The sequence below is a fragment of the Cyanistes caeruleus genome, chromosome 4 (genome assembly GCF_971803275.1).
Source record: "Cyanistes caeruleus chromosome 4, bCyaCae1.hap1.1, whole genome shotgun sequence".
Classification (NCBI taxonomy): Eukaryota; Metazoa; Chordata; class Aves; order Passeriformes; family Paridae; genus Cyanistes; species Cyanistes caeruleus.
The window spans coordinates 36,132,422-36,157,142 of NC_141704.1; the positions used below are offsets into that span (position 1 = coordinate 36,132,422).

Consider the following 24,721-nt stretch of genomic DNA (forward strand, 5'->3'; position numbering starts at 1 on the left):
GAAACACAGCTCTAGTGCTGAGGCTCACGTGTGGCTCCCAGTGGTGCAGCACCAAGCAGCGTGCTCAGCTCACTCCGCTGAGCTCTCTGGCAGTGACCTACTCGTCTTAGTAACAACAGGAAACCTGAGAGCACTAGCAGCGCAAAGATCATGCTAATCGCCCTTAAAGGATGCAAAACTTTGATAGAATAGTGAGCTTTGCTGGAGGAATAAAGCTTTGCTTCTCAATAAAATCGGGAAAAAGCATTAAGATTGCTGGTAAATAAAAGCTGTGTAGTTGTTTACAGTTTTAGGTACTTTTGGCATGCTTATATAAAAAAAGTTGTTCTGATTTTAAAGTTTATGGAAGATATTTTTGAAGACTTCAATGTTTCAATAACTTTTTTTTGCAACTCTCACCTTCTCAAATACTACAGAATGTCTTGCAAGTATGTGTCATGCTACATGCTAGCTGGAACAAGTTGCAGGAATTAAATCTTCAAAAATCAACTCAACTCTTGATAGCCTGTGTTCTCTCCCATTATAAGGGGTAACTTCTGCATCCCAAAGAGATCAATCTTTCATATTGCCACCTAATTAAATGGGTAGATAATAACTTTTTTAAAAGGTCGTTTTTTGGCTTTGTCTGCCATTGCCCAAGCCACTCCTAAGCAGTTACATTAAAGTATCTGTATTTTACTACTCCTTCACTGTCTCTTGCCTTTCTTTTTGTTGCCATCACTCATTTTAGTATGAGTGGAAGTGGAATATATGTATTTCCTAAAGCTTTCTGCCGTGTAATCTCAGTATTAAATCTTAATGTTGTTTTAACATTTAGCATTGTTTTGGAAGTAAAAATAAGATGTACTTAGGCCGTATCTTCTTTGAGAGTAAGAAGGCACTTTGTAGAGCATAATGCATGAACCGGTTAATGCAGTTTTCCTAGGACAGAGTCTGTTTGAAACCACCAGGATTTAATTTGAGTTAGGTAATCAGTAAGTATTTTAAACATACGACAGAACACGGACAAACGAGCGCTTCGGAAGCGGCAGTCTGAGGCAGTAAGTGCTGAATAAAGAGGCACCCTCTACACAACTTATCTGTGGAGCAAATCTGCAACCCTCATTCCAGCGGTACCACGGAAGGTGCAACTGCCAGAAACAACTTCTGTCCGTGTAGTGACACGGTTGTAGCACCGTGGAGTTTGCAGTGAGCATTCCAGTCCCTGCCGGTGGATGTGCTGCGGTGCGCCCGCCCGCGCTGAGCAGCGCTGCCGCCGGGGGGCGCGGCGGGAGCCGTCCCCGGCAAGGGTCACCCGACACACAGCCCGCAGCTTCCGGCAGCTCCCCACGCTCCAGTTCATAGCATGGCTGGAAATCAGACCGTGGTGGTTCTGGTTTGTTTTGGTTTGTTTTTTTTCAAATTTAGATACCTTGGAGTTGTTTCTACTGCCTCGTTTATGACATATGTTTTCCTCTTTAAGTAAATCACATGAACTGCCTGAACAGTGGCAGAAGAAAGATTTTCTTCCCCCTTTAAGCTTTAAATAAATTATAAAAACTTATTTTTCTACATATTTTCCCTTTTACGGTAAGATTTTTATCGCATTTTTTGTGCTTCATCTTTATCTCTTAAAACTGTAGAACAAATTTTTCTGGTTTTCCTATATTTGTAGAGATTAAAAGCTCCACCTTGATGTCAACAATTTATTTGTTCAATTTCCTTGCTAACTAGAAAAACCCCTAGTTTTTAATAAAAGGAACATACAGAGAAGTTTCCTATGTTTCTCTGGGAATAACCAAATGCGATCCTTTACAAATGCTTACCTTACCCACCTTTGCCAGATGGTAATCTAACATGACAGTTTATATTAACACTGTAGTGTGTGGTAAATGATCTGGAGTTATTTCTTTTTATATCCTCTTTGGCTATTCAAAAACTTCCAGGCAGAATGACTAAGCAGATAGAAAAACAATTTATATAAAATTTACTGGAGGAATGGGGTAGCTTTATTTTTGTCAAATAGAGAAAATAGCATAGAAAGCAGCTGTCTCTTCATTTATCTGGAATTAATGTAGTTTTTTCCTTCCACTTATTTTTAATTCTGTTTCTAACAAGACACTGCAACTCAAGATAGGTACAATGGAGAGTTTTTTAAGATGTCATCCTGCAGTGCCACATACTAGAACATGTTGCAGAACATGACAATATACTGAACACCAGCAAAATCACAGCTGCTCACCTGAACTGAGTTGGTTGTAGAAATGAGGCTTCTCTGCTCAAACTCAGCAGCAGGATAGCGGGAGGTCTCCTGAAAAATCACTTCATTCCAAACATGAGATTTCCTATTGCTGCAGTATTCACCAAAAATATATATATATATCTATTTACAGACATTTAGAGTTTGTATATATATATATATACATATATATATATACTTGAAAGTATTTATACCACAGCTTTTTTAAAGAATTATAAAAAATGTCATCCCTAGCATTTTATTTACTATCCAGAAGTAATGTAAGAAATATGGTCATTTGCAAACAGTCATTGAGAAATTCTTTAAAGCTGTATCACAGCTATTTGCTTTAACTGTGTCCTAAATCCTTCCAAATCAGCTGGCAGTGTAACTCATGGAAACTACAAGTGGAGTTTCAAACTCTGCTTCATGCTCATCGTAAGATATATCTGAGAGGGATCATGACCTGAATGCTGTTCTTAGACCTTCCTTTGCAATTATCAAAAGCATTTTCAGCTTATGCAACAGGAAAGAATACCTTCAAAGTCATAATGCTAAGAAGATTTAAAAAACTCCTTGAAATGGGACTTGACAAAACACTTCAGCAGGCAAAGGCAACCTAGAGTTAATCTCTTTTGCCTTTTCATTATGCAAAACATGTCTCTTATTTAGTTACTGTAAGTCAAGGAGGAAAAAGAGAGAGAGTTTGAAATAAGCATAAGGAAAACAATACACTAGAACAAATTCTGAGTGACTTATTCATCAAAATGTGTTCCTATGTGGCTGAACAGCTGTCATCCTTAATGTCAGTGTGGCTGCCTTTAAATCCACAGCTGCTGGAATCAAAAGGAATATTTTTACTTAGTAGTAAATAGTAATGTATAGACAGTAAAAGATTTATTTTTTTCTTCTCCATCTGGTGATAAAAGTCATGTATGGAACATCATCATACTACATGTGATAGCTGGATATTAATTGACGAACACTGTCATAATCTTCCACTTTGCTGATGTCCTTTCACTTCAAGGACCCTTGGAAACTTACGGCAATCTGGAGACCCTACATCAAGTGGAATTTATGAATAACAGGACACTTAAGTATCAGATACTCAGTATCCAATCTCACCCACTCTACCATTCCTGATATCCACTGGAAACATGCCTGCCAGAAGATTCTGAGCCTGAAACACTGGAGGTGATTACTGTAAGAACTTAATTGAAGCTGTGTGTAACTAAAAAACGATAAGGCAGAGCTGTAGCACAAACACGTCCTCAGCATGGTGTACATTTTCACTACAACCATCCTAACAGGGACATGAGAAAGAGAGTTGTATTATAGAAGGAAGCAGAAAAGAGAGACTGAGAATTTCTATGAAAGGAAATTTAAAAATTACAGCAAAAGAGAAAGGCACAATAAACACACAAGCTGAATATTAATTAAATCAGGTGCTGTGAATGTTTAGTTACTGTATACACAATGTGCATTATATCACACATTACAGTACATTACAAAATGTATCAAAACATTACCAAATAATTGGAAAATATGATTTGATGTAAAAAAAATCTTACCAGGAAAAAAAAGAAATTGAGTTGGCTTCAACAGCAAATCTGAACTGTTGTTTCCTTGCTCAAATGGTGGTGGTGGTGAGATGTTTCTGTCTCTCCTCACAGGAAACAAGTGATAGGACAAGAGGAAACTGCCTCAAACTGTACTAGGGGAGGTTTAGGTTGGACATTAGGAAAAATTTCTGGACCAAAAGGGTTGTCAAGCACTGGAACAGTCTAGCCAGGAAAGTGGTGGAAGCACCATGCCTGAAGGTATTTTAAAGATGTGTAGATGTAACACTTCATGTACACAGTGCAGTCCATTGGCACTGGTGGGGCAATGGTTGGGCTCAGTGACCTTAAAGGTCTTTTCCAACCTGAAGGTTTCTGTGAAAAGGGATTGGGCTAATGCAGGGTACTGTCTTCATTGGGATATTGCTGAGAGAAGCAATAGTTTGATGAAATACTAACATCAAAATAAAACTGGGCAGTTCCATATTTTGATGTTTCAAATTTAAAAATGTTTTATTGTATCTTCAATATAAAAAGGAATGATGTGATAAGACAGTAGTGTCACAGAAGCTCATTAATTTGCCATTACAAAATCTATTTTCAGAAAATACAGTGTGTGGTAGGTCCAGAGGTGTGAAAAGAGGAAACAAATGTAAGAAAACAGCAGTTACCAGATTTATGTGACTTCAGAATTTTCCTACTTGAATTATTCATCCTGCTTTAGTTATTTGCCCAGCTTTACTGGAGGTGGATCTTTTTAGCTCCAATTTGTTATATGCTTAATTATTTGATTAAAGATTACTTTGCATTAATTATTGCGTATTTTTCTAGGATTATGCCAGCCTATTTGCATAGCCATAGCAGAGCCTGTCTCTGTACTTTCTATTCTCTTAATAGAATATGGAAATAGAATTTCTATCACAAATAGCTGCACCGGTTTTCTTCCAATGTGAAATAATGCAAAGATTAATTCCTAGATCTGTTTTTCTGAATCAGCTCCAGTCAGAAGATTGTCGCAGACATGCTGGTATTCCTGTAATCCTCTCCGCTACTTTTGCTACTGATGCTCTGGGGTAGGTCAGTATGCTGTTACATTCTTGAAACATTAATCTTACATGGAACAAATTTTTGTGCATGGTTCTTCCTTTGATATCTTAGCTTTTACTTAGCTGCAGAAATAAAATCAAGGCTTTTTGCCTGGGGTTGATAGTCACCTTCAGTTCAGATGAATAAGTGTAAATCAAATTAATTGACGGACTTAGCCATGCACTTTACCAATTATTTCTTTAGACCAAGACCTATTGTATTGTTAGAAGGCTCAAAATGAGGGAGTTGCACGTCAGCAAACAAATTACTCATGTTCATATTTTCCTCTGTAATCCAGTTACACAAGAGGTAATTGAGATTAAGAAATGCACTGCATAACCATGTCCTCATTCAAAAAGCAATAACTTTCTTCCCTAGGCAGTGCAGGACTAGCTGTCTGATTTAAACACTCTAGAATGTTGTTTTGTGGGGCTTGAGGAAGTAATTAAGAATGAAGAACCTTTTTACTGTTGGGCTAACTGAATAAAATATGTTGAGGCCCTAATCTTGTGCTAGTAGCTAAGTACCAGTTTCACAAAATCACCATTTCTAACAAATTTGATATTAGTTGGTGGGGTTTTTTTGACAGACAGCAGCAGTACCCTTAACATCAGAATAACTGTGTGGTTGTTGTATATGTACCTTCTGTGGTTGTATATTCACCTTCTGTTTTACTGTCTACTAGAACAATGTACTCTTTCATACTCAGTTTTTTATTTTATCCTGAAACCTGTTGTTTTGCTACTTTATTTCACTTCTTGTTCTCTTCAGAGGCTCTTTATGAGTCTGCTGGACATTGCAGGTCCTAGGATACCTCTATATAGCTGTGCTGTATTGAGAGATATATAACTGTGTATATATGTGCTGAGGTAAGAGGTATATAAACACACCAATGTGAAAACTAGCCATTTTTCCCTTTTATCTTCCTTCCTTTAACCAATTGTCCACTCACAGGAGAATCATCCTCCTTAATAATAATTTGATTTCTTTAAAAGTATTCTCTAAGGACCTTGTCAAAAGCTTTTTGGAAAGCCAAATAGAACCTATTGATTGACTTGCAGTTTTCTATATGCTCTTTGACTCCTCCAAAGAACTCCAATAGAAACATGAGACATGACCTGCTTCTCCAAAAGCTGTACTGAATCTTCACTGTTGTATGCTGCCAGGTGTCTACCAATTTTCCACACATGCAAATCAACTCAGTCCCCTTCAAGCCCTCAGGAGTTATTAGGATCATATTTGCAACCTTCCACACATCTAGTACCAAGGCCAATTGAAACAATAGCTCACATGTCATCATTTTAATTTCCTGAATGGTAGATCTGAGGTTCTTCAGACTCTTTGAGGAATTGAATCTGGTCCAGGGAAGTTACTTTTATTTAGTGATTTGTTTCAACAAAGCCTTTGCTTATGGGACTGTAACTTCAGTGAACACCTTGGACTTGGCCTGTAAAGAAAGGCCCTGGTAGTTGAAATGTCAACTATTTTATCACCACAAATAGTTATATCCATTGGGAAAAAAACCTGGGCAGACCAAAAATCCAGTGCAAAGTTAGCTATCTGCTTAATTTGTGTTAAGAATAAGCATCAAAGCTAAAACTTGCAAGGATTTTGTAAATTAAAGTTAGTAAGAGAATCAGTGGAAGACTGTACATTTGAGAATGATATACTGGGGGAAAAAAAAAGAGTGCAGTGTCCATTTGGTAATAGGTTAATTCCTACTGAAACATTAATCAAAATCTGTCTTTGTCATGTATTTCTCCTTTGAAATTTCAAATGCATTCTGCCTTGTCGGTCATCACCACATGTATGCACAAATACAAACACACCTAAAGAATGCACGATGTATGAGTGTTCACTCAACCATTTACATCAGTTCTGAGGAGTGATATGTGTTCATGTAGGATAGTTACTATTAGAAGAGACAAAACCAGAGTAGACCCCCCTGGCAGAACACTTCTAACTATGCTACTGCCTTACAGTGCGCCAGCCCCCCGTGGTGCTTTCCTGGATGTTACTGATGGAGAGCAAGGATAACACTTGCACACAATCCTACCAGCTGTCTGTACTTGCAGTTGCAGTCCCTTGTCACTTGCGTGTTTCAGCTGAGACTTCTCTATGATCCTTCTTTCAGGCAGTCCAAATCTAATGTACAGGCAATGTTGTACACATCCTCAAGGGAAGATAAAAAGAGGAAAATATTTTATAGTCCGAAAGAGGTTGCAATGTATCAAAGGTAGAAGTAAGTTGTTTTTTATGCAATAAGCTGTGCATTAAGTAGTACAGGCAAAGCTTTAATACTGTACTGTATCTGTCAGCACACACTGGACTGGGGCATCTAATCAGCATGCTGCTCTTACCAACTCATATCCACATTTGATTGTGCATTTCTCTCTAATGCATGAAAAATAGTCTCAAGCATATTTTGATAGCACACTGATGTAAACCTAACATAGAGCAGAAGGATTGGATGAATAATCATACTGCTAATCCCACCTGCTGTCACACAAGAAATACATGTAAAGATATGTATAGATATCCCAGTTAACCTTAGCATCTGCCATCAGAGCAAAATCACAATTGCACTGGAAATGACACAGCAGACAGATTTGACTTTCTGTCAGTACTCTCCCATGCCCATATTCTGCAGGTTCGGCTCTCCAGCGCTAACACAGCCTGCAGTCTGTGTGTCCTTGACACTTTCCAGCAGTGGGATGTTTCAGCCCTGTGAGGAATGCAGCACATTTCCCATGGTATATTCAGATGACTCTGTAGATTAGTGGCTGTGAGACAGAATCACAGTTTAATTTCTTCTTCTTCTGTAATGTGTTTAGAGCCCCATAAGAATGATGGTGTGGGGTCACTGCAAATGCTGGGATGGCATCTTGCTGTTGTACAACATCACAAAGGGACCAGTTTTCAATTCTTCTCCCTTGAAAAATTTCCAACATGCTTGAAAGGAACTAAGTGTTTATAGAAAATGGGATCTAGTCAGAATTGTTTGGTCAGAGACAGGATTGTTGTGATTAAGTTGTCAAAAATGGCTTTTCCCTCATGTTATTTCAGCTTCTACTTCATTGGGTGAATCCAAGAATCTGTGCAGTGTTTTAAGACCACAGAACTCTTGGTGTTTTTACATCCCTCATGAGTTAGTTTTAGTACCTTCAGTTTCTATAATTTTCTTTTACAGTGGGGGAGGATGCAAGTCCTTTTGCATATTTCAGTGGTGAGAGCTAAACTAAGCATCATGTGAGTATTATGGTGTGTCCCAGTTTTCCAAACCGAGGCCATGTCCACTGTGCCATCTACCTGCTGAGCCTATCCTTGAGGAGGGCTGACCTGCATCTGGGCTCCACCTTGGCAGGGAACCAGGACATGATGGCATTCACACCTGGCCTCACGAGCTCATGGTTCTTTTTTATGCTGTAGATATATACTCTAAAAAGCAAAAGACAATGTCAAGACTGAAAAACACTTGCCACTCAACACTTGCATGAAAAATACTGCTTACTCTTGGGCAGCCGTCACAAAAATTAGAATAATAATCAGGCCTATTTAATGCTAATTTATTTTCTGCTGTCAAAAAGGGCTGATGGTTTATTCTAGCATTTTGTGCTCTGTCTCAGAATACCCCTCAGAATTTGTAATCGGAATCTTAGGCCTTCCCTATATCTTTACGTGAGAGAATTGATAATACATAGTCCTGAAATATGATGTCAGTATGTTTTCTATTCTACACAACTATTTTTTAACATGGATTTAGTGTTTTCTTCAATACCTGCAGCTCAGTTTTTCATACTCCATTCCATGTGTCTGCTTGAAAAGAGAGAGGGAATAGTCATGGAATGTTAGAAAGCACCCATTTAATTTGCCTTTAATTCAGGGAGGCTGAAGGAGGAAGAAATGAAGAAGTTGTCACCCTGATATGAGAACAAAGCCAAGTGATAGTTGCATTGTAAAAACATTAAGGAAACTCCCTGCTTTTTACAGTCACTTCTAGTCCTTTCAAATGACAAACCAGTTAAAGAATTTCTAGGTAGGCTATGTGCTCTCTCTGGTATTTTAGAAAATGGAAGAAAACAGAAGGTAAAGCATATGTTGTGTTGAGAGAAATTTTGCAATTGAAGGTGTGATGCCACTTAGACACTGACAGCTGCAGTGGTCATAACTTAAAATGTCTTCATAAATACTAAAATCATAGCGTCAAAATTCTGCCGTGATATAGAACATCACTGCTCAAAATGCATATAATGTTTTGAAAGATCTCTTTCCTGTTTTACAAATAATTTTTCTCATCTGTAACTACTGCAAATTATACAACTAGAATGTGTTTCTACATTCTATGTCTAATTTATCATACATACAACTTTTAACATTCCACAGTGTCGTCCTGACATTACCAGGAGTAAAAAAACCTAAGACATTTAAAAACACAAAGGATTTAATCTAATGAATGGGTTTGACCATTTACATTCAACTCTGTCTAGGTATTTTGTTTTTCTTACTACTTCATCTTAGGAAACAGACCGGCCCATGTTCTCAATTTTTTGCTTCAGTAGCCCTTAGAATTTATCCACGTTTTAACCCTTCAATTAAATAGTGCTGCTTACTTTCCTTTTTACGTTTCAAATTGATAGAGTTACTCTGTTCTGCCCTATTTGTTAATGAAACAAAATCTTCTATTTGGCCTTCACAGTTTTTTTTTTGGGCACTAGGCTATGGGTTTACTGGGGTTTTCAACCTTGCTACATTCATAAAATCTTTCTGAATTTGCTGGCTTCTGCAAGCATCTGCACCATTGATATTTCTATGCTGATTCTCCATACTGTTCTTCAACAGCTTTCTGGACGATAATTTCAATTAGAGCACAGTCTTAATTTTCCCCAGAAGAATTATGTAACATTTATACTGAGTCATATTTGCCATCTGCTGATCCAAGCACATAAACAATACAAATTCTTGAAAACCTGAGATTTTCCTTAGTATCTGCTTCTAATCTAGTTTTTCACAAATGTGCAGGTTTATGCACACACCTCTGCCTTATGATTAGCTCTTCACCGAATACTGGCACCTCTTCAGAGGCTCTCAGCAAATTTGAAGGAATCTCTTCATGCAGAGGATGCAGAGGATACATGTGAGAAGGTGTTTATCAGGCAACCCACGTGACTGCATACAAAATCAGAAGCAAGGCAGGAATACAGGGAAATTATGGCAACCTTAACAAGAATTCACAATGCAGGGGTGCTCTTAGTTTATGGCTAATTTCTTGGGAACTAGTTAATGTTTAAGTGGATGGCAACAAGATTCAACTTTTTAGCCCAGCTTTAAATTACACTTTTCCACTGTGACTCTGCTGTGACTAAAGACTTAAACTGTGAATCCTAATTCATGTGATTATACATTTATATATTCAAACCACAATGAAACACTTGTGATCACAGAATCAGGCCTTAAAATTGCTATTTATATCAGACTCTTTCAATAAGAAAAGCTGTAGTTAGAGAGTCCTGAATAATTTTATGCATGTGTTCAATTCTGTGTCCTGCTGACAATATCGGAGAAGACATCATTTTACACCCTGAAAATGACAAACTATGTAAATTACATTTTCTAGATAAAATATACTGTTTTGTTTCTGTGGATGACTTTATTGAAATAACAGGTCTCCATAAGGATTGTTTTTTATTTTGTAAGAGAAAATCAGACCCCAGAATGAAATTTCTATCAATGTTTAAAATATAAAAATTGTTCAATTAGCTAACAGAACGTTACACAGGACACAGAAACAAAAAAAAAATAAAATAAAAAAATAAGAATCTGTAAAACCGTTACTGACAGGAACTAAAGCAAATCATTAGTGAAATTAATAAGGATCTTTCCACCGCCTTAAATGTACCACAGGTTTGGTGTAATAAACACTCTCTGAAAACATAACATTAGAATCCTGCCTAACACAATGTTATTTTGCCATTGTTCCCATTGCTTCTTGTGAACACAAGAGGAGAGTGGGAACACATGGGAGAGAGCCACGGATCCCAGTTGGGGAACGGTGAGGGATCATAACTTACTTGCCTATGGTCCTACCTACACCAATTACTAAACTAGAACAGGAACACGGGGCTCTAATTTACTTCTCACATACGCACAACATCAAACGGTGCATTTGTCAAGAATGCGCCTATGAGCCGGCCAGCACTGAGTATTTTCAGCATTGCTTGAAAGAACCCAAAATCCAACGAGGAACGGTTATTTTCGGTGCCCGGAAAAGTCACACAATTTAAAAGGTCTCTGTAACAGAACCGGGAGCTGCAGAGGGGCCGATTGGATTTGATACTAAATATATTCATTTACACCTCCTATCCTTGGAAACCCTGAGAAGCGGCGACCCCGGCGTGCGGCAGGTGGGGGCAGTCCCGCCTGCCCGATTCGCTCCTGCCCTGCGCGGGGCCGCATTTTCCTCTCCGCCCGCGCGGCTCGCTCGGCGGAGCCGGCGCTGTCCGTGCGGGGCTCCCGGCTGGGCAGGGGCCGCGGATGGCGCCGCCGCCGCCTCGCACACACGCCGCGCTGTCACACGGGCCCCTCACCCCGCCCGCACCTGCCGGCGGCTCGCCCCGCGTCCCTCGCCGCCCGCCGCAGGAGCCCGCCCTCTGCTCCCTCCGCTCCCGCGGCTGCTCTGCCCTCAGCCCCCCGCGCCGCGGCCCCCTCGCCCCCCGTGCGCAGCGCGGGAGCCGCCCCCCGGCCCGGCGCTGCCCTCAGGCCGCCCGGAGCCGCCGCGGGGGGCGCGGCCGGCGCACCTGGCGGGGCGGGGGGCGGGCGGCGCTGCCGGCACCGCAGTGGGGCGCGGGGCGGGCCGGGCCGGGGGCGCGGCGGCCGCGGAGCGCGGGGCCGGGGCGGGCGGAGGGGGCGCCGCGCCCGGGCAGCCACTGGGAGCGCGCCAGCCGCGTCTCCTCAGCAACGGGCCTGGCACGGCAGGGCTGCGCCTCCTCCCTCCTTCCCTCCCTCCCTCCCTCCCTCCGCCCGCTCCTCCCCGCTTCCGTCCGTCCGTCCGTCCGTCTGTCCATCTGTGAGGGTCGTTATCCCCGCCGGCCCGTCCGGCCACACGGGCCGAGGCTGCCCGCTCCCCCCGCCCCATCCTCCCGGCCGGGGCTGTGTGTGCATGGGAGTGGGGGGAGGTTCTTTATTGGCCTCGTCCTCCCTCTCTCCCTGCCTCCCCCCTTCTTCCACACTCCACCCAGAAATGATCCAGTGAAACTAGGAGGAGGTGATTCTCCTCCTCCCTCCTGCTGCTGCTCCTGCTGGTCTGGAAGGGACTGCAGGAATCTCTGCTGTGCTCTGCTCTGAGGCAGGGTCTGGGGAGGGGAGACCGTTCTGTGGAGGGAGGGGGCCGCTGTGGCCCGGGGTGCAGCTCTCCCGTGGGGGGCTCCTTGGTTCCCGACCATGGGGAAGGACCAGGAACTGCTGGAAGCCGCTCGCACTGGGAATGTGGCTCTGGTGGAGAAACTCCTCTCTGGGAGGAAAGGAGGGATCCTGGGCAGTGGATCTGGAGCTATTCCCTTATCCAGCTTATTGAGGTAGGGACATCGTTTCCCATAAAATGCTGGGGGTATTAACCTGTTCTTCCCTATCATCATTATCATCGCCCCTCTCATCTTCATTTCCATTCCTGCATCCTTCATAGTAACAATAAATCGTTCACTCTCTCGCCAAGTACAAGCATGCCAGGGTTTAAAGTCACAGGCAGTCATTTTATTAATGTAGTGGTACTGAATTTCCTGTCTTCAATGCGTCTGCAGGGTCCTTGTTCATTCTGTTACTAGCTGTGGTGCAGAACTTATGTTTTGACTGCTGGGTTAATACATACAACGTATTAATTGCCCTTCCTTTGATATTTCCATCTTCAAATTTCTACTTTAATCACAGATGGAAGTGTTTATCACAGACAAGGCATTGCATCGTGGAATTCTGTGTTAAAAGACGTAGCTTCACCCCATACCCTCACCCATAGCTGCTACCCTCGCTGGCAGAAGAAATTAGGCATGCCATAGTAATAAGCCTACAAAACAAAGAGAGGGAATCTTTTTTGTGGGAGATCATCGAGGCAGAGGAGGTCTAAAACTTAGGGAGCAGGTTAGGTAAGAGCAGCATTACTTTCAAGGTACCTGGCTTTAGTGGAGTGTAACTGGGTTACTGGCCATGTTGGGTGATAGGGTTTAACTTCAGTCATTAGTTGTGTCTCCTGGGATCTACAGCATAGCTTTGGTCGTAAGTTTCATCATGCTCTTAAGTCAGAGCATTGTCACAATCATTTACGGCATTGGACTGTATTCAGAGCAGAGAAGGTCGGCAGCACACAGTCCAGTGCTAGTGTTCAGTGCTAAACTAGGCATAGCAAAGGAAGACAAAATGAACTGAAACACTGTTGACCTAGAACTTGAATAAATTGGGGGTTTGGTTTGGTTTTTTGTTCCTTAAAGAAAGAAAAGGCCTAGCACAATGGAAATTGATTAAATGAAAATATATTTGTGATTCTGTTGCCAGTGCCCTCTTGTCAAGGTATTTATATTATTTTTAAGTTCCCTATCAGGGAAAATTTAATGTTCACTCTCCAAGTTATACTGTTCAAACTCTATTATAAAATCTTGCTATTTTAAAGCTATGTTTAGTCCTGTAAACAACAACAGTTCATGTATTTGTAGTTTACCAAAGTTCTGTGGTGCCCCAGCTCGATTAGCTATTGCACCACTGTTGAATTACTAGCCCATTGACCAAAATCAAAACACACCATGTGATTGCTTTTTTATACTGTGCTCGAATAGGCTGCTTAGGAAGAAGTGTACCAGATAGTCAGTTGAATTTGAAATATGATTCCCACTTTCCTAAGTACAGTAGTAAGTTCACTTCAGTACAATGACTAGCCATTTATAATCTAGTTCTAATGCATGGTTTGTGTGGTGGCTTTCTCCAGAGCTACTGTCTGTGCTGTATCCTTGCACTGTTAATTTCATGCCGTATGTCGTGGGGGGGTGTATTTGCTTGTGCTTGCTTTTCTTTATTAAACAGCATTGTTGTATGTTGTGAACACAGAACACGTGAACCATGTGTTTTGTATATACAGATGTGTCATCGCAGTCCTTGTTTCTTACTCAGGATTGAAGAATTTTAGGTTATAAAGTCAACTGGCTTTTTTTTTTTTTTTTATTTCCTGGAAGTGCACTTAACTTGAAGAGAAGTAAAGTAGAGTAAAACAAATACTATTTAATTTATGGCATTTCTAACTAATGCATGGACAAGAATGTCCATGGGTTCCGTAAAGCAACTCCAAAAATTAGGAGCGAAGTTTCAGCTGTATGCTGCATCCAGCTGTATGATGAAATATTTCTAATTTAGAAAGAATTCAGTAATGGTCTGATGCTTAAATGTTCACAATCTAACACACTATGGAACATAAGACTTTTTGGAGGGTTCAGCACAAATGGTCAAAGCAGAAACTATTATGTATTACAGTAAATGCTTTTCAAGAAAGAATTATATGTGACAGGTATTTTGACATAGTTGTTTTTGTTTGGTTTTTTTCTGTTTGTTTTTTTTGGGGGGGAGGGGATTTGAGATGGTCCATGATCTAACTGATGCCATTCATTATGGATTAAGTCCAGAATGACATGCAAGATTAAGGTTGGATCTATCTTAGTACAGAAAAAATGGAAACAATATGAAAGTCATATGAACATTCTGATCCTGTTTGGGAAATCAACACTTACTGAAAATAGCAAAGTTGTAGAAGAGCCATACTTGTACAGTATAAAAGTTTTGTTTGGGGGAGGGATTCAAAGATTTTTTTAAAATAGAAAACCTGAAGAAGCTATATTGGTATTTTTGCATACAGTTCATTAGAATAAAAACTTTCAAAAGCTGTTTTAAAAAAAAACTAACAGAGAAAAATATAGGGACGTAATTTTCTTAATTTTATTTAATATTTAGGAGTAATTTTGACAGTAATTGCTGCTGGTTTTTTCATCATAGTTATTGCTTAGTTTCTAAAATGGTGCCCCAGGACCGCACGTGTCCCACTGTGGTAAGAAAGGTCCATGTTGATCTTTCTTTCTCCTTTTGGCGGTGCTGTTTCTAGTGTTAGGTTGGAACAGTCCAACTCTTTCAGCATGCAAATGGGCTAATACTGTGCCTGATGTGTTGGTCTAGGTAGTAGGAGTACATTATCCCTTTGGATTTCTTCAGAGTGCTGGAGACAACTCAGTTTATGTGGCTGAACTCTCTACAGTTAGGCACCTTTTTCTGGTGGAAATTTCCCTTACAGTAATTATGCACCCTGTGAATGAAATTTTATATTCATAAATTGACACATACACATTGATTGTTTTCTGAACCAATGAACAAACTATCTGAGCTCTGATGTCCTATTTACATTTTTATAACAGCGTTTTTTTCTTAGCAGTTAACGTGTTTTATGGTACTTGGGGGGAAAACAGGGCAAACTTTTGTATGGGCATTCCATAGTTAGAACTATTTGTTGATGCTAATTGCAGAATAAATTATATAATTTTTGAAGGCCTGACTTCTAACTCCTAAGTCATTAAATTATGACAACAGTTCAGGAAAACACCTCTGTTCTGGAAGGCTATTTAAGCACACATATAAATGTATGAATTAATTCCTGCGAGAATTTAGACACGTGCTTAGAGTATGTGGAAAGTGCATAAAAATGATGTATGCTTAATTAAGACTTCATATGCACCCAGATATCTGTAATACTTACTACATAATACTACTAATAATAATTATAATAAAATTGGTTTATCTAAAACAATGACAACAAATCAGTGATGTTTGACTGTGTGGACTCTGTAACTTGTTTCAGCTCAGGAGAAGTTTTGGAAGGCTGCTCTGGGTCAGTTTTTGCCCCCTGCCTCAATTTCTATCGTTTTCCCTTTATCATAAAGATTGCGGGCAAATATAGTAAAGGTGAATTTATCAGGTGCAAAGATCAGCATAAGGCATTGCAACATACTAGAGCAAGTAACCTAAATAAATGCCTAACATAATGTAGTTCATTAAACTTGGGTTCTTCCTGGTACTTTAGGTGCCCAGGTGTTTTCTGAATGGACTGATGGACTTTGAAAAAGAATCAGGAGCTCTGGAGATACATCTAAATTCCTGGTGTAATACACCAGGATATCTAAAACTGTGTTACATGTTTTGCCTATGGTCTCTAACCCAAAACATTAGTGCAGGGCTGGAGTCTCTTCTTTTACTATGTTGAGACGCCTCATGAAACATTCAAAGTCTTAAGTCTAAATTTATTTTTTCTGTTTCTTTGTGGATTCCACTGCCTGGAATTGTCATATGTGAGTTATTAGCTATGTTTCGTATTAAAAAAATGAAAGTTTTTAAAGTTTAGAATTGTGGGTTATTTTCCAGATTGAAAATAGAATTTTCATATATTTTTACCTAATTTCACTAGCTTTTCTGTTATTCCAGTGTAAACACAAAAACTTGACAGTAAAATCCCACAGTCTCTCTAACAGAATGTATCATTTAATTTCTGTATCCCAAATCCTTAAATTTGTATTAAAGGCTTTAACACATAGAAAGAGTATAGTGTTTCTAACAACCTGGTATTTTTAATTTACTTAATTTGATTATCTCTGTATGCATAGCCTGTTTTAATTGACCAACCAGTTGTTCATCGTTGGATAAAGACAGCCTTTGTTTCTTTCAAAGAGTTTTTATGAAAAATAACTTTGAAGGTTTTAATGTATCTCAGAGACCTTACCTCGTTTTGCCACATGTAGCCATGCACATGCCTATTTGTTCTATGTTACTAGCAGAAATGGATAGTTTTTGATTATATGCTAATTTTTAGTCTTTTTAAACTGTACATGTTAAAAGAACTTTGGATTTTTAACGGGACTGTGGGATTGAATATTAATTAATATGAACTGGCACAGAGTAGTAGGGAAGGTTGAATTGGCCCTTTTTTGCTCTTTGTTGGCTGCTGCCATTACACAGCATGAGAGGGTGGAGCAGCCTGCCTGGAGCTGGTTTTTTCCCTTTCCACACTTGGCAGTGTGGCAGGGAATGGCTTCGTTCTTTGCTCAGCCTTACTTAGCGCAGCTACACCACGTATAGGCCTGGCCCAAGTTATTTCTCCTCTAAAGTGTAAGAAACACGGCAAGCAGATTGTCAGTCTGGGAGTTGCAATCTGTTTCCTCATCTGTTTCTCAGAGCAGTGTCTTGCTTGCAGCAAAGCCACAGTTTAGCCTGATGGCCTCAGTGCGTGCTGAAAGCCACACAGATCCTCTTCTGTCCTTGTGCCGAGCCCTCTGATTCATTCAGCTTCTTTTGCAAAAGCAGATCACACTTGGTGGGCCTTGTCCTAAGCAGAGACCAGCATTCCCAGATTTCCCAATAACCTTCTTTATCCTGTTAGAATAGGTAACCTAATTCTTTTGAGGACATATTTCATCTTTCTTCTTTCTGCCTTTCAGTATGGAAAGCAAACTAATAATCAGGACAACAGTTTATGCTTCTTGGTATTAGTGATTGTTGATTGCTGCTTAGACTCTGTTTGCCCTCTCAAATGTTTGAGTTTCTCAGCCTTCATTTTGTTGAAGGCTAAGAGAAGCTGATCTCCTTCATTATCTACCCTTCTTAGACTTATTCTTGTTTTTGATAAATGCTTTCAATCAAAGTTCAGACAACATTTTATCTATTGAACTCCTTAGATTTATTCTCTAGTTTGAAATATTTACAATATGTAAAGGTAGCAATATAACAATATCCAGAACATCTGATAGATGGTTAAGGGCAAGGCGATTCTCAAGGTCTGTGTAATAAATCCTCCCTAGGAGTTCAGTATGAGCAAGCTCTGTAGTTAAACTCTATGGATAAACCTCTCACTTCTTACTCCAGAAATAGTTTTCTGAATATTGGTCAAGTGTATGTTCTATTAATTTTCTAAGTTATAGCAAATGCAAAAAATGACCAGCAAGAACTCTAGATCTAGTGTAAAATCTACCAAGGTAATTTTATCTGTCCACAGATATGGGCAGATAAAGATGTGGGGAGGTACAACTGGGAGGACTGATCTGGAGGAATCTGGCAGACTAGTGAGGGAAATTTGACAAACACGTTAAATGTGGAAGGTAAAGAAAAACATTCAGAAGGCTGAAGTGTCTGTAACTAAAAAAAAAAACTTTTAGAATTCTTGTAGAATACTTAGCCATTAGATGACTAGTGCCTAATTCCACAGAGGACCCTATAAAGTCATTGTGATCACCACCATGTTTCCCCTCTTGTCTAACATTTATCTTTTTAAAGGTTTGGTAATTCCATAGAATTAATGCTGCTTTGTCAATTTTTGACACTGACATGACATTACTGTTTTTAAGAAGTAATGTTTTAGTAGAACTAAGAGGGGAAATATACAAAAGGGAATGAAGAATGATGTTATCTGAAAGATCTGTTGTCTTGTGAAGGTTGGAAATGTTTTGAAGAGCAAATAGAGATGCTTTTAGGGCAGGTGTTTTTACAGTCACTGCAGTAGGGATCCAGGACATAGCCGTGTTTCCAAAACTCTACAGGTAAATTATTTTATTTGCCTCAATTTCAGTTTGTATGAGTATTCACGGGTGAGTTGCTACGGAGTGCTTACAGATCTAGGCCATTTTTTTATTTTCCTGGCAAAGGCACTAGTTGAAGCAATTTATAAATTGCTTTAGTTTATGCTACTGGTATATAATCTGTAAGGGACAGTGTAATGTAGAGTGCAGTTACAGTGCCTATTCTTCAGTAAGCTTAATCTGCTCATCTGGGGAGGTGACAGATACAAGAGTTCCACAGCTGGAATTCCCTTCTGTCATGTCATGGAGTTTCTCTGCTGGCCACTTCTAGTTAGAGTACACATCCTAATCCTATACTAATATGTCAAGGTAAAATATATTGACAGCTTTGAGTGTTAAATGTGTAAGGCATAGTAAATAGTGTTAATTTCTGCCAACTGATATGACATTTTCATGTGTGTGAACTATTTTGGGAAGTAGGGAATATTTATTTTTTTTTTTTACCTTCTAGCCTTTATTGGAAGACTTTTTTTTTTTTAATTACTTTTTCCTGGTGACAGTATTTTCAGTATGATCACTTTGCATTAAGAAGTGATACAACTGTTCTGCACCTTGCTTAACATCTATGAATTTCTAATGATGTACAGGTATTTACTGTTAGAAAGGTTCTGTGAGATTTAGTTCCACACGGTTATGCTTTTATTATAATAATTTTATACTGTTTCCCATGTGTTGCACATACATTTTGTAAAGCAAGAAAAAATGCTAAAAATGACATCTTGAGTGCAATTTAGTTCCTCTTTAAAGCAGCCAGTGGCAGCCATGTTTCTGTAGGTGCTGATGTCAGTGTTAGGTATCCAAGCTCCTACTGCACCAAGGAGATCTAGTTATTAGGGGGCATTGAGAGTGACTGAGCTCACCCCAAATGGATATGGAATGATTTTATGTCAAGATGAAACACATCCCTCATTTAAATACTTCTGTAGGTAAACTTTGAAGAACAGGAAAACAATTGTAATTGAAAGTATATGTAGAATATATTAAAAATGACCACTTATGTAGGTAGGTTGAAGCTAAATTTGGTTATAATTTCTTTCCTTCTGTGTTGTATAGCTGATTTGGATTAATTCAGAAGCAGTAGACAGGAGGTACTGATCGATAATCAGTAGATTAGCTGGCCAAGAGGCAGAATTCTGGCTGGTTGAAGTTAGAGATACCTGAAAATTGCTTAAAATTCGTGATGTTGTATCACATGAGGTTTATTGAAAATACTCCAAGTGTACAAGAAACAAATTATAAAACATTACCTGGAGTTGAAGATTAGGAAGATAGGAAAGGCAAAAGTAAATATGTTGACATCAAAAGAAAATATGGACTCAGTGCTTGGTGGGGCAGAAGACCTAGTGACAAAGCTTATGGAAAAGGCAATGACTCATTGCCTTTTCTGCTTTGCTTGTTTGGCTGTAAAGTCGGACTTTGCCAGCTTCCAAAACAGTCCCCACAGTAGAGGAAGATCAGGGGAACATTTACATTCAAGGAACCAATATTACTGTGAGACCACTCTTAATTTTTGGAGGATTGTGTCAAACACGGGAAGTTTCTGATAACTGAAAAAGGAAAACGTCATGCTTGTATTCAGGAAGAGCAAAATGAAGGTTCTGGGGTCACCTGGCTCATCAGTCTATTTTAAGTCCTAGAGAAAGTTCCAGAGCATATGCTCATGGATGTAATTTCTGTTCTCTCAAAGGATAGGAGCACAACTGAGAACAGCCAGCATGGATTTACTAAGTCATGCCTGACCCACCTCAATTGCTTTCTACAATGTGAAAATTGCACCTGTGGACAAGGGGAAAATGGTGGTGTTTTACCTCAGAGCAGTCTCAGTCAAAATGATGAGCTATGGACTGAATAAGAGGATGATAAGATGGGTTGAAACTTGGCTGGACTGTGAGAGGGTGTGATCAACAGTACCAAATCCAGCTGCTGGTATTTACTGGAGGGTTTCCTCAGGATTCAAGGGCCAGTACTGATTGCAGTGTATCACGTATAGCAGGTTTGCAGATGACACCAAACTGTGGAAAAAACATTCATATGAAGAATTGCTCTAAGGAGGGACCTGGACAGGCTGGAGAAATGGGTTTATTGGAGCCTCATGAAATTCAGGCAAAAACATTGTGTAGTTCTTCAACCAGGAGTGAACAGACTCTTCCACCACCATAATCTCTTGTTCTGGAGTTGGACAGTTTTTTGTGTTGTACTTATTTTTCTGAATTGTTAGTCATTACAAAACCACAAATATCACATTTGGGTCTTTGAGTTTACACATTAGTAACTTCTTTCTCCTGTAAATGAGACTTCTTTTTCCTGTAAGAATGGTGTGATTGGTATGTGGATTTTTTCCTAATCCTTCATAGCCTGGACAAGTGCTGAAATAGGTTAAGTTGTTAAATATTCACACTGTCACAATATGAGAAGTATCCAAGACATAGATGCCTTTTAGAGAAAGAAAGAAAGAAAGAAAGAAAGAAAGAAAGAAAGAAAGAAAGAAAGAAAGAAAGAAAGAAAGAAAGAAAGAAAGAAAGAAAGAAAGAAAGAAAGAAAGAAAGAAAGAAAGAAAGAAAGAAAGAAAGAAAGAAAGAAAGAAAGAAAGAAAGAAAGAAAGAAAGAAAGAAAGAAAGAAAGAAAGAAAGAAAGAAAGAAAGAAAGAAAGAAAGAAAGAAAGAAAGAAAGAAAGAAAGAAAGAAAGAAAGAAAGAAAGAAAGAAAGAAAGAAAGAAAGAAAGAAAGAAAGAAAGAAAGAAAGAAAGAAAGAAAGAAAGAAAGAAAGAAAGAAAGAAAGAAAGAAAGAAAGAAAGAAAGAAAGAAAGAAAGAAAGAAAGAAAGAAAGAAAGAAAGAAAGAAAGAAAGAAAGAAAGAAAGAAAGAAAGAAAGAAAGAAAGAAAGAAAGAAAGAAAGAAAGAAAGAAAGAAAGAAAGAAAGAAAGAAAGAAAGAAAGAAAGAAAGAAAGAAAGAAAGAAAGAAAGAAAGAAAGAAAGAAAGAAAGAAAGAAAGAAAGAAAGAAAGAAAGAAAGAAAGAAAGAAAGAAAGAAAGAAAGAAAGAAAGAAAGAAAGAAAGAAAGAAAGAAAGAAAGAAAGAAAGAAAGAAAGAAAGAAAGAAAGAAAGAAAGAAAGAAAGAAAGAAAGAAAGAAAGAAAGAAAGAAAGAAAGAAAGAAAGAAAGAAAGAAAGAAAGAAAGAAAGAAAGAAAGAAAGAAAGAAAGAAAGAAAGAAAGAAAGAAAGAAAGAAAGAAAGAAAGAAAGAAAGAAAGAAAGAAAGAAAGAAAGAAAGAAAGAAAGAAAGAAAGAAAGAAAGAAAGAAAGAAAGAAAGAAAGAAAGAAAGAAAGAAAGAAAGAAAGAAAGAAAGAAAGAAAGAAAGAAAGAAAGAAAGAAAGAAAGAAAGAAAGAAAGAAAGAAAGAAAGAAAGAAAGAAAGAAAGAAAGAAAGAAGAAAATTTTTCTGAATCAGAATTGGGACTATCTTTTGGAGTAGGTATTTTCCCACCACATACTGCCTGAATTTTAAACCTTCATGATAAAATTTTCCAGTATCATTTTTACTGGTATTCTGAGAATTAACTCTTGAGTTTAATGTCTTCCATGTTTACTTACTGACTTGTCAGGGTCATTGTTTTCCATTTATAGCTGTCACTCGATATGAATAGTGAATCTCTAGGTTATTTTTTGCAAATTAACATCCCCAGCATATTCATATAGTTTGACCCCAGAATCTCAATTAAGTCATTGGTAAGGTTTCTTAAAAACATAATTTGCACTTATTTTTAGTTTTCAGCTTTCTCAAGTAATTATTTATCCACTTCCATGTCCTTCTTGTCATCTGGATAGTTAATTTGTCAAAATATGCTCATAAGTGATTTGCAATCACCCTGCTTCCTGTTTTGTGCACATTTATTGCAGAGCAGTATCTTGCATAACCAAGTGGTAGATCTGCCAAGGATCTTCTCATATAATGTGCACAAGTAATGCGTCAGAGAACCAAATAAATCATTTGTGGAAATAAAACATATGGCATGGAGCGTACGTACATGTTACAAATCTGTTGTTTGCCTGTCACAACAGTTAAATCTGTCCCCTCTATTCCTCCTTTCATGTAGACTGTGTAAGTCTTAATTTCAAAAGGAGAGGTGTCTTGTTGTAATCAGAAAATGAAGCCCCTAAAGGTATGGAATAAGCATATGTTCTGGGTGAGGAGATGAGGGTAGAAGACAGGTGGAGACCTGAATAAAGGTATTCGGAGTGGTTTGGCAAACAGGCTGTATGTAAAACTATGGTAAGACTAGGATGCTTGAAATGGTTTGTAAAGGAAATGGGCAAAAGAATTGAGATTAGGAATAAGAACTGAGACTGACCATGGCAGTTAGCAGTGCTGAGGACAGTGGGAGAAGTTTAGGAGATGAGCTATGAGAAATGGAGCAGAATAAAGAAGAATTCATTCAGCAGAATTGAAAGGAAATGTACATGCACTGAAACATAGTTTTCATTCAAAGCCTGTCATTTTCATATTTCCTTGCTATATTTGTGAAATGCATTTTCAAATTGTCTCCTATTCTTTTAGTGCTAAAATGAATTGCTATGATAGTGGTTAATAAAGGGCCGCCAGTCATGCCATTAGTTTAAGTGGAAGGAGGGGTTGTGATAAATCATCTAGTAAAGTTTTGCCAAGATGACAGTACGGGGTGAAATTTCAGGAGTTTTAGTCTGCTTTGTTATATGAATGATACAATTAAGGTTGCCAATGAAGTTTTTATGTATCTCACTGAATGCAGGCATTACATGTTTTTTTTTAATGTCTCAATCTGTAGTGTTTTCCTCACTTGCAGTCCAGGATAGACAGTGCTCATTAGATAAGCAGTTATTCAGTGTTTTTAACTTACTACTAAGTGTTTAGCCCTGAGCCTTATTTTCTGCACACAATTCAACATCTTCTCTAGAAAAAGAATGATTCATTTTTCTCCCGGGCTTTTGTTTTTGGTGATGTTTGTCGCTATAGTATCTGATTGCTTCACAGCATTAAATGTTTACTGTCACTGTATTTCAGTGACTACATAGGGGTTTTAATATCTGCACTTAAAAATGCTGACTGAAGCGCTCTTAGATTATGGCAAGAAGTATGTGTTGAATTGGCGATTCCATCTGGTGACTTCAATGAGCTCGTTTTTCACAGGATTAATACAGTTAGTGTAAAATTACAGGAGTGGCTCTTCATGGTCAGAATGAATGTCTGCCTAGAAAAGTACTCTTCTCCAGTTTTGACTGGGAGTTAAGAGGCTGTTCTTAGAAGAATATAGTGGCAAAGCAAACACGTAGTATGTAACAGTTTCTCCAGTGTACTCTCACAGCTTTTAGCAATTTACAGCAGCTTTCTACAACAGATGTATTGTCTTTGTATTAACTAGCTCCAGTGGATTTTTTTCTTCCATTCATTTGTTCATTTGGTCTTTGAAGCAATGCAAATTTTTAGCATTCGTGGCATCTCACAGCAAGGGTTTCACATCTTAATGAAGCATTATGTGAAGAACATTCTCCGTAAATTAAGTAGCATTTTATGTTCAAATGTATAAAGATCTGTTCAGATATTCAGAGATTTGTTTCTGGAGAACAGACATGGATAGAATTCAGTTCTGTGGTGCAGCATTAAACTGCTGTTCCTGTTCTTACCTTGTTTAATTGATTTAATAAATACCAATGCACCTTTTAATACCTTTGATTTTCAAAAAGGAAAGAGTTTTTATTCAATCATCCCAATTCTAAAGGATAGACCTTCAGGTGTTCCAAGATCACCATTCATTGCACAATGAAAGGAAATCATGTGATTATAGCTAATACCTAAGTGTTAGTAGGATGACTTAGCACCAGAACTTTAATCCTTGCCTTTGCAATCTCAACAATTTTTAATACACTCTTTATGTATATAGTTATGTATATATTTTCACAGAAATATATATATATTTTTCCAGAGAAAAATATATTCCTTTTGAGATTGTAAATATGGACTACACATATGGTGGTGAACAGAACCTTCTGTTAGAGGTGAGATACCTCTAATAACTTACAAAAAATTACAACTCCTGCTGTGAATCTAATATCTTTATGAGATATTATGTAGAATTTAAGATGCTGGAGGATGTTTTATTTCCTTTTTTTTTTCTTTTCAGTGACTAATGATAACAATTCAAACAAGATTCCCATTATATTACCTGAAACAGCAAAAATGAGGCAAGAAAAA

At 38.5% G+C, this 24,721-nt stretch overlaps 1 protein-coding gene across 7 annotated transcripts in view; it reads left to right on the forward strand.

Moving 5' to 3' along the window:
• The first annotated feature begins 11,755 nt into the window (after positions 1-11,755).
• Positions 11,756-24,721, forward strand: part of ANKS1B (ankyrin repeat and sterile alpha motif domain containing 1B) — a 412,251-nt gene continuing 399,285 nt past the window's right edge. For all 7 annotated transcript variants that reach the window (XM_086885843.1, XM_086885840.1, XM_086885842.1 and 4 more), the window contains exon 1: positions 11,756-12,434. In XM_086885843.1, the coding sequence (XP_086741969.1) occupies positions 12,301-12,434 (134 nt within the window). In that variant the 5' untranslated portion in view covers positions 11,756-12,300. The remainder of the gene's footprint in view (positions 12,435-24,721) is intronic.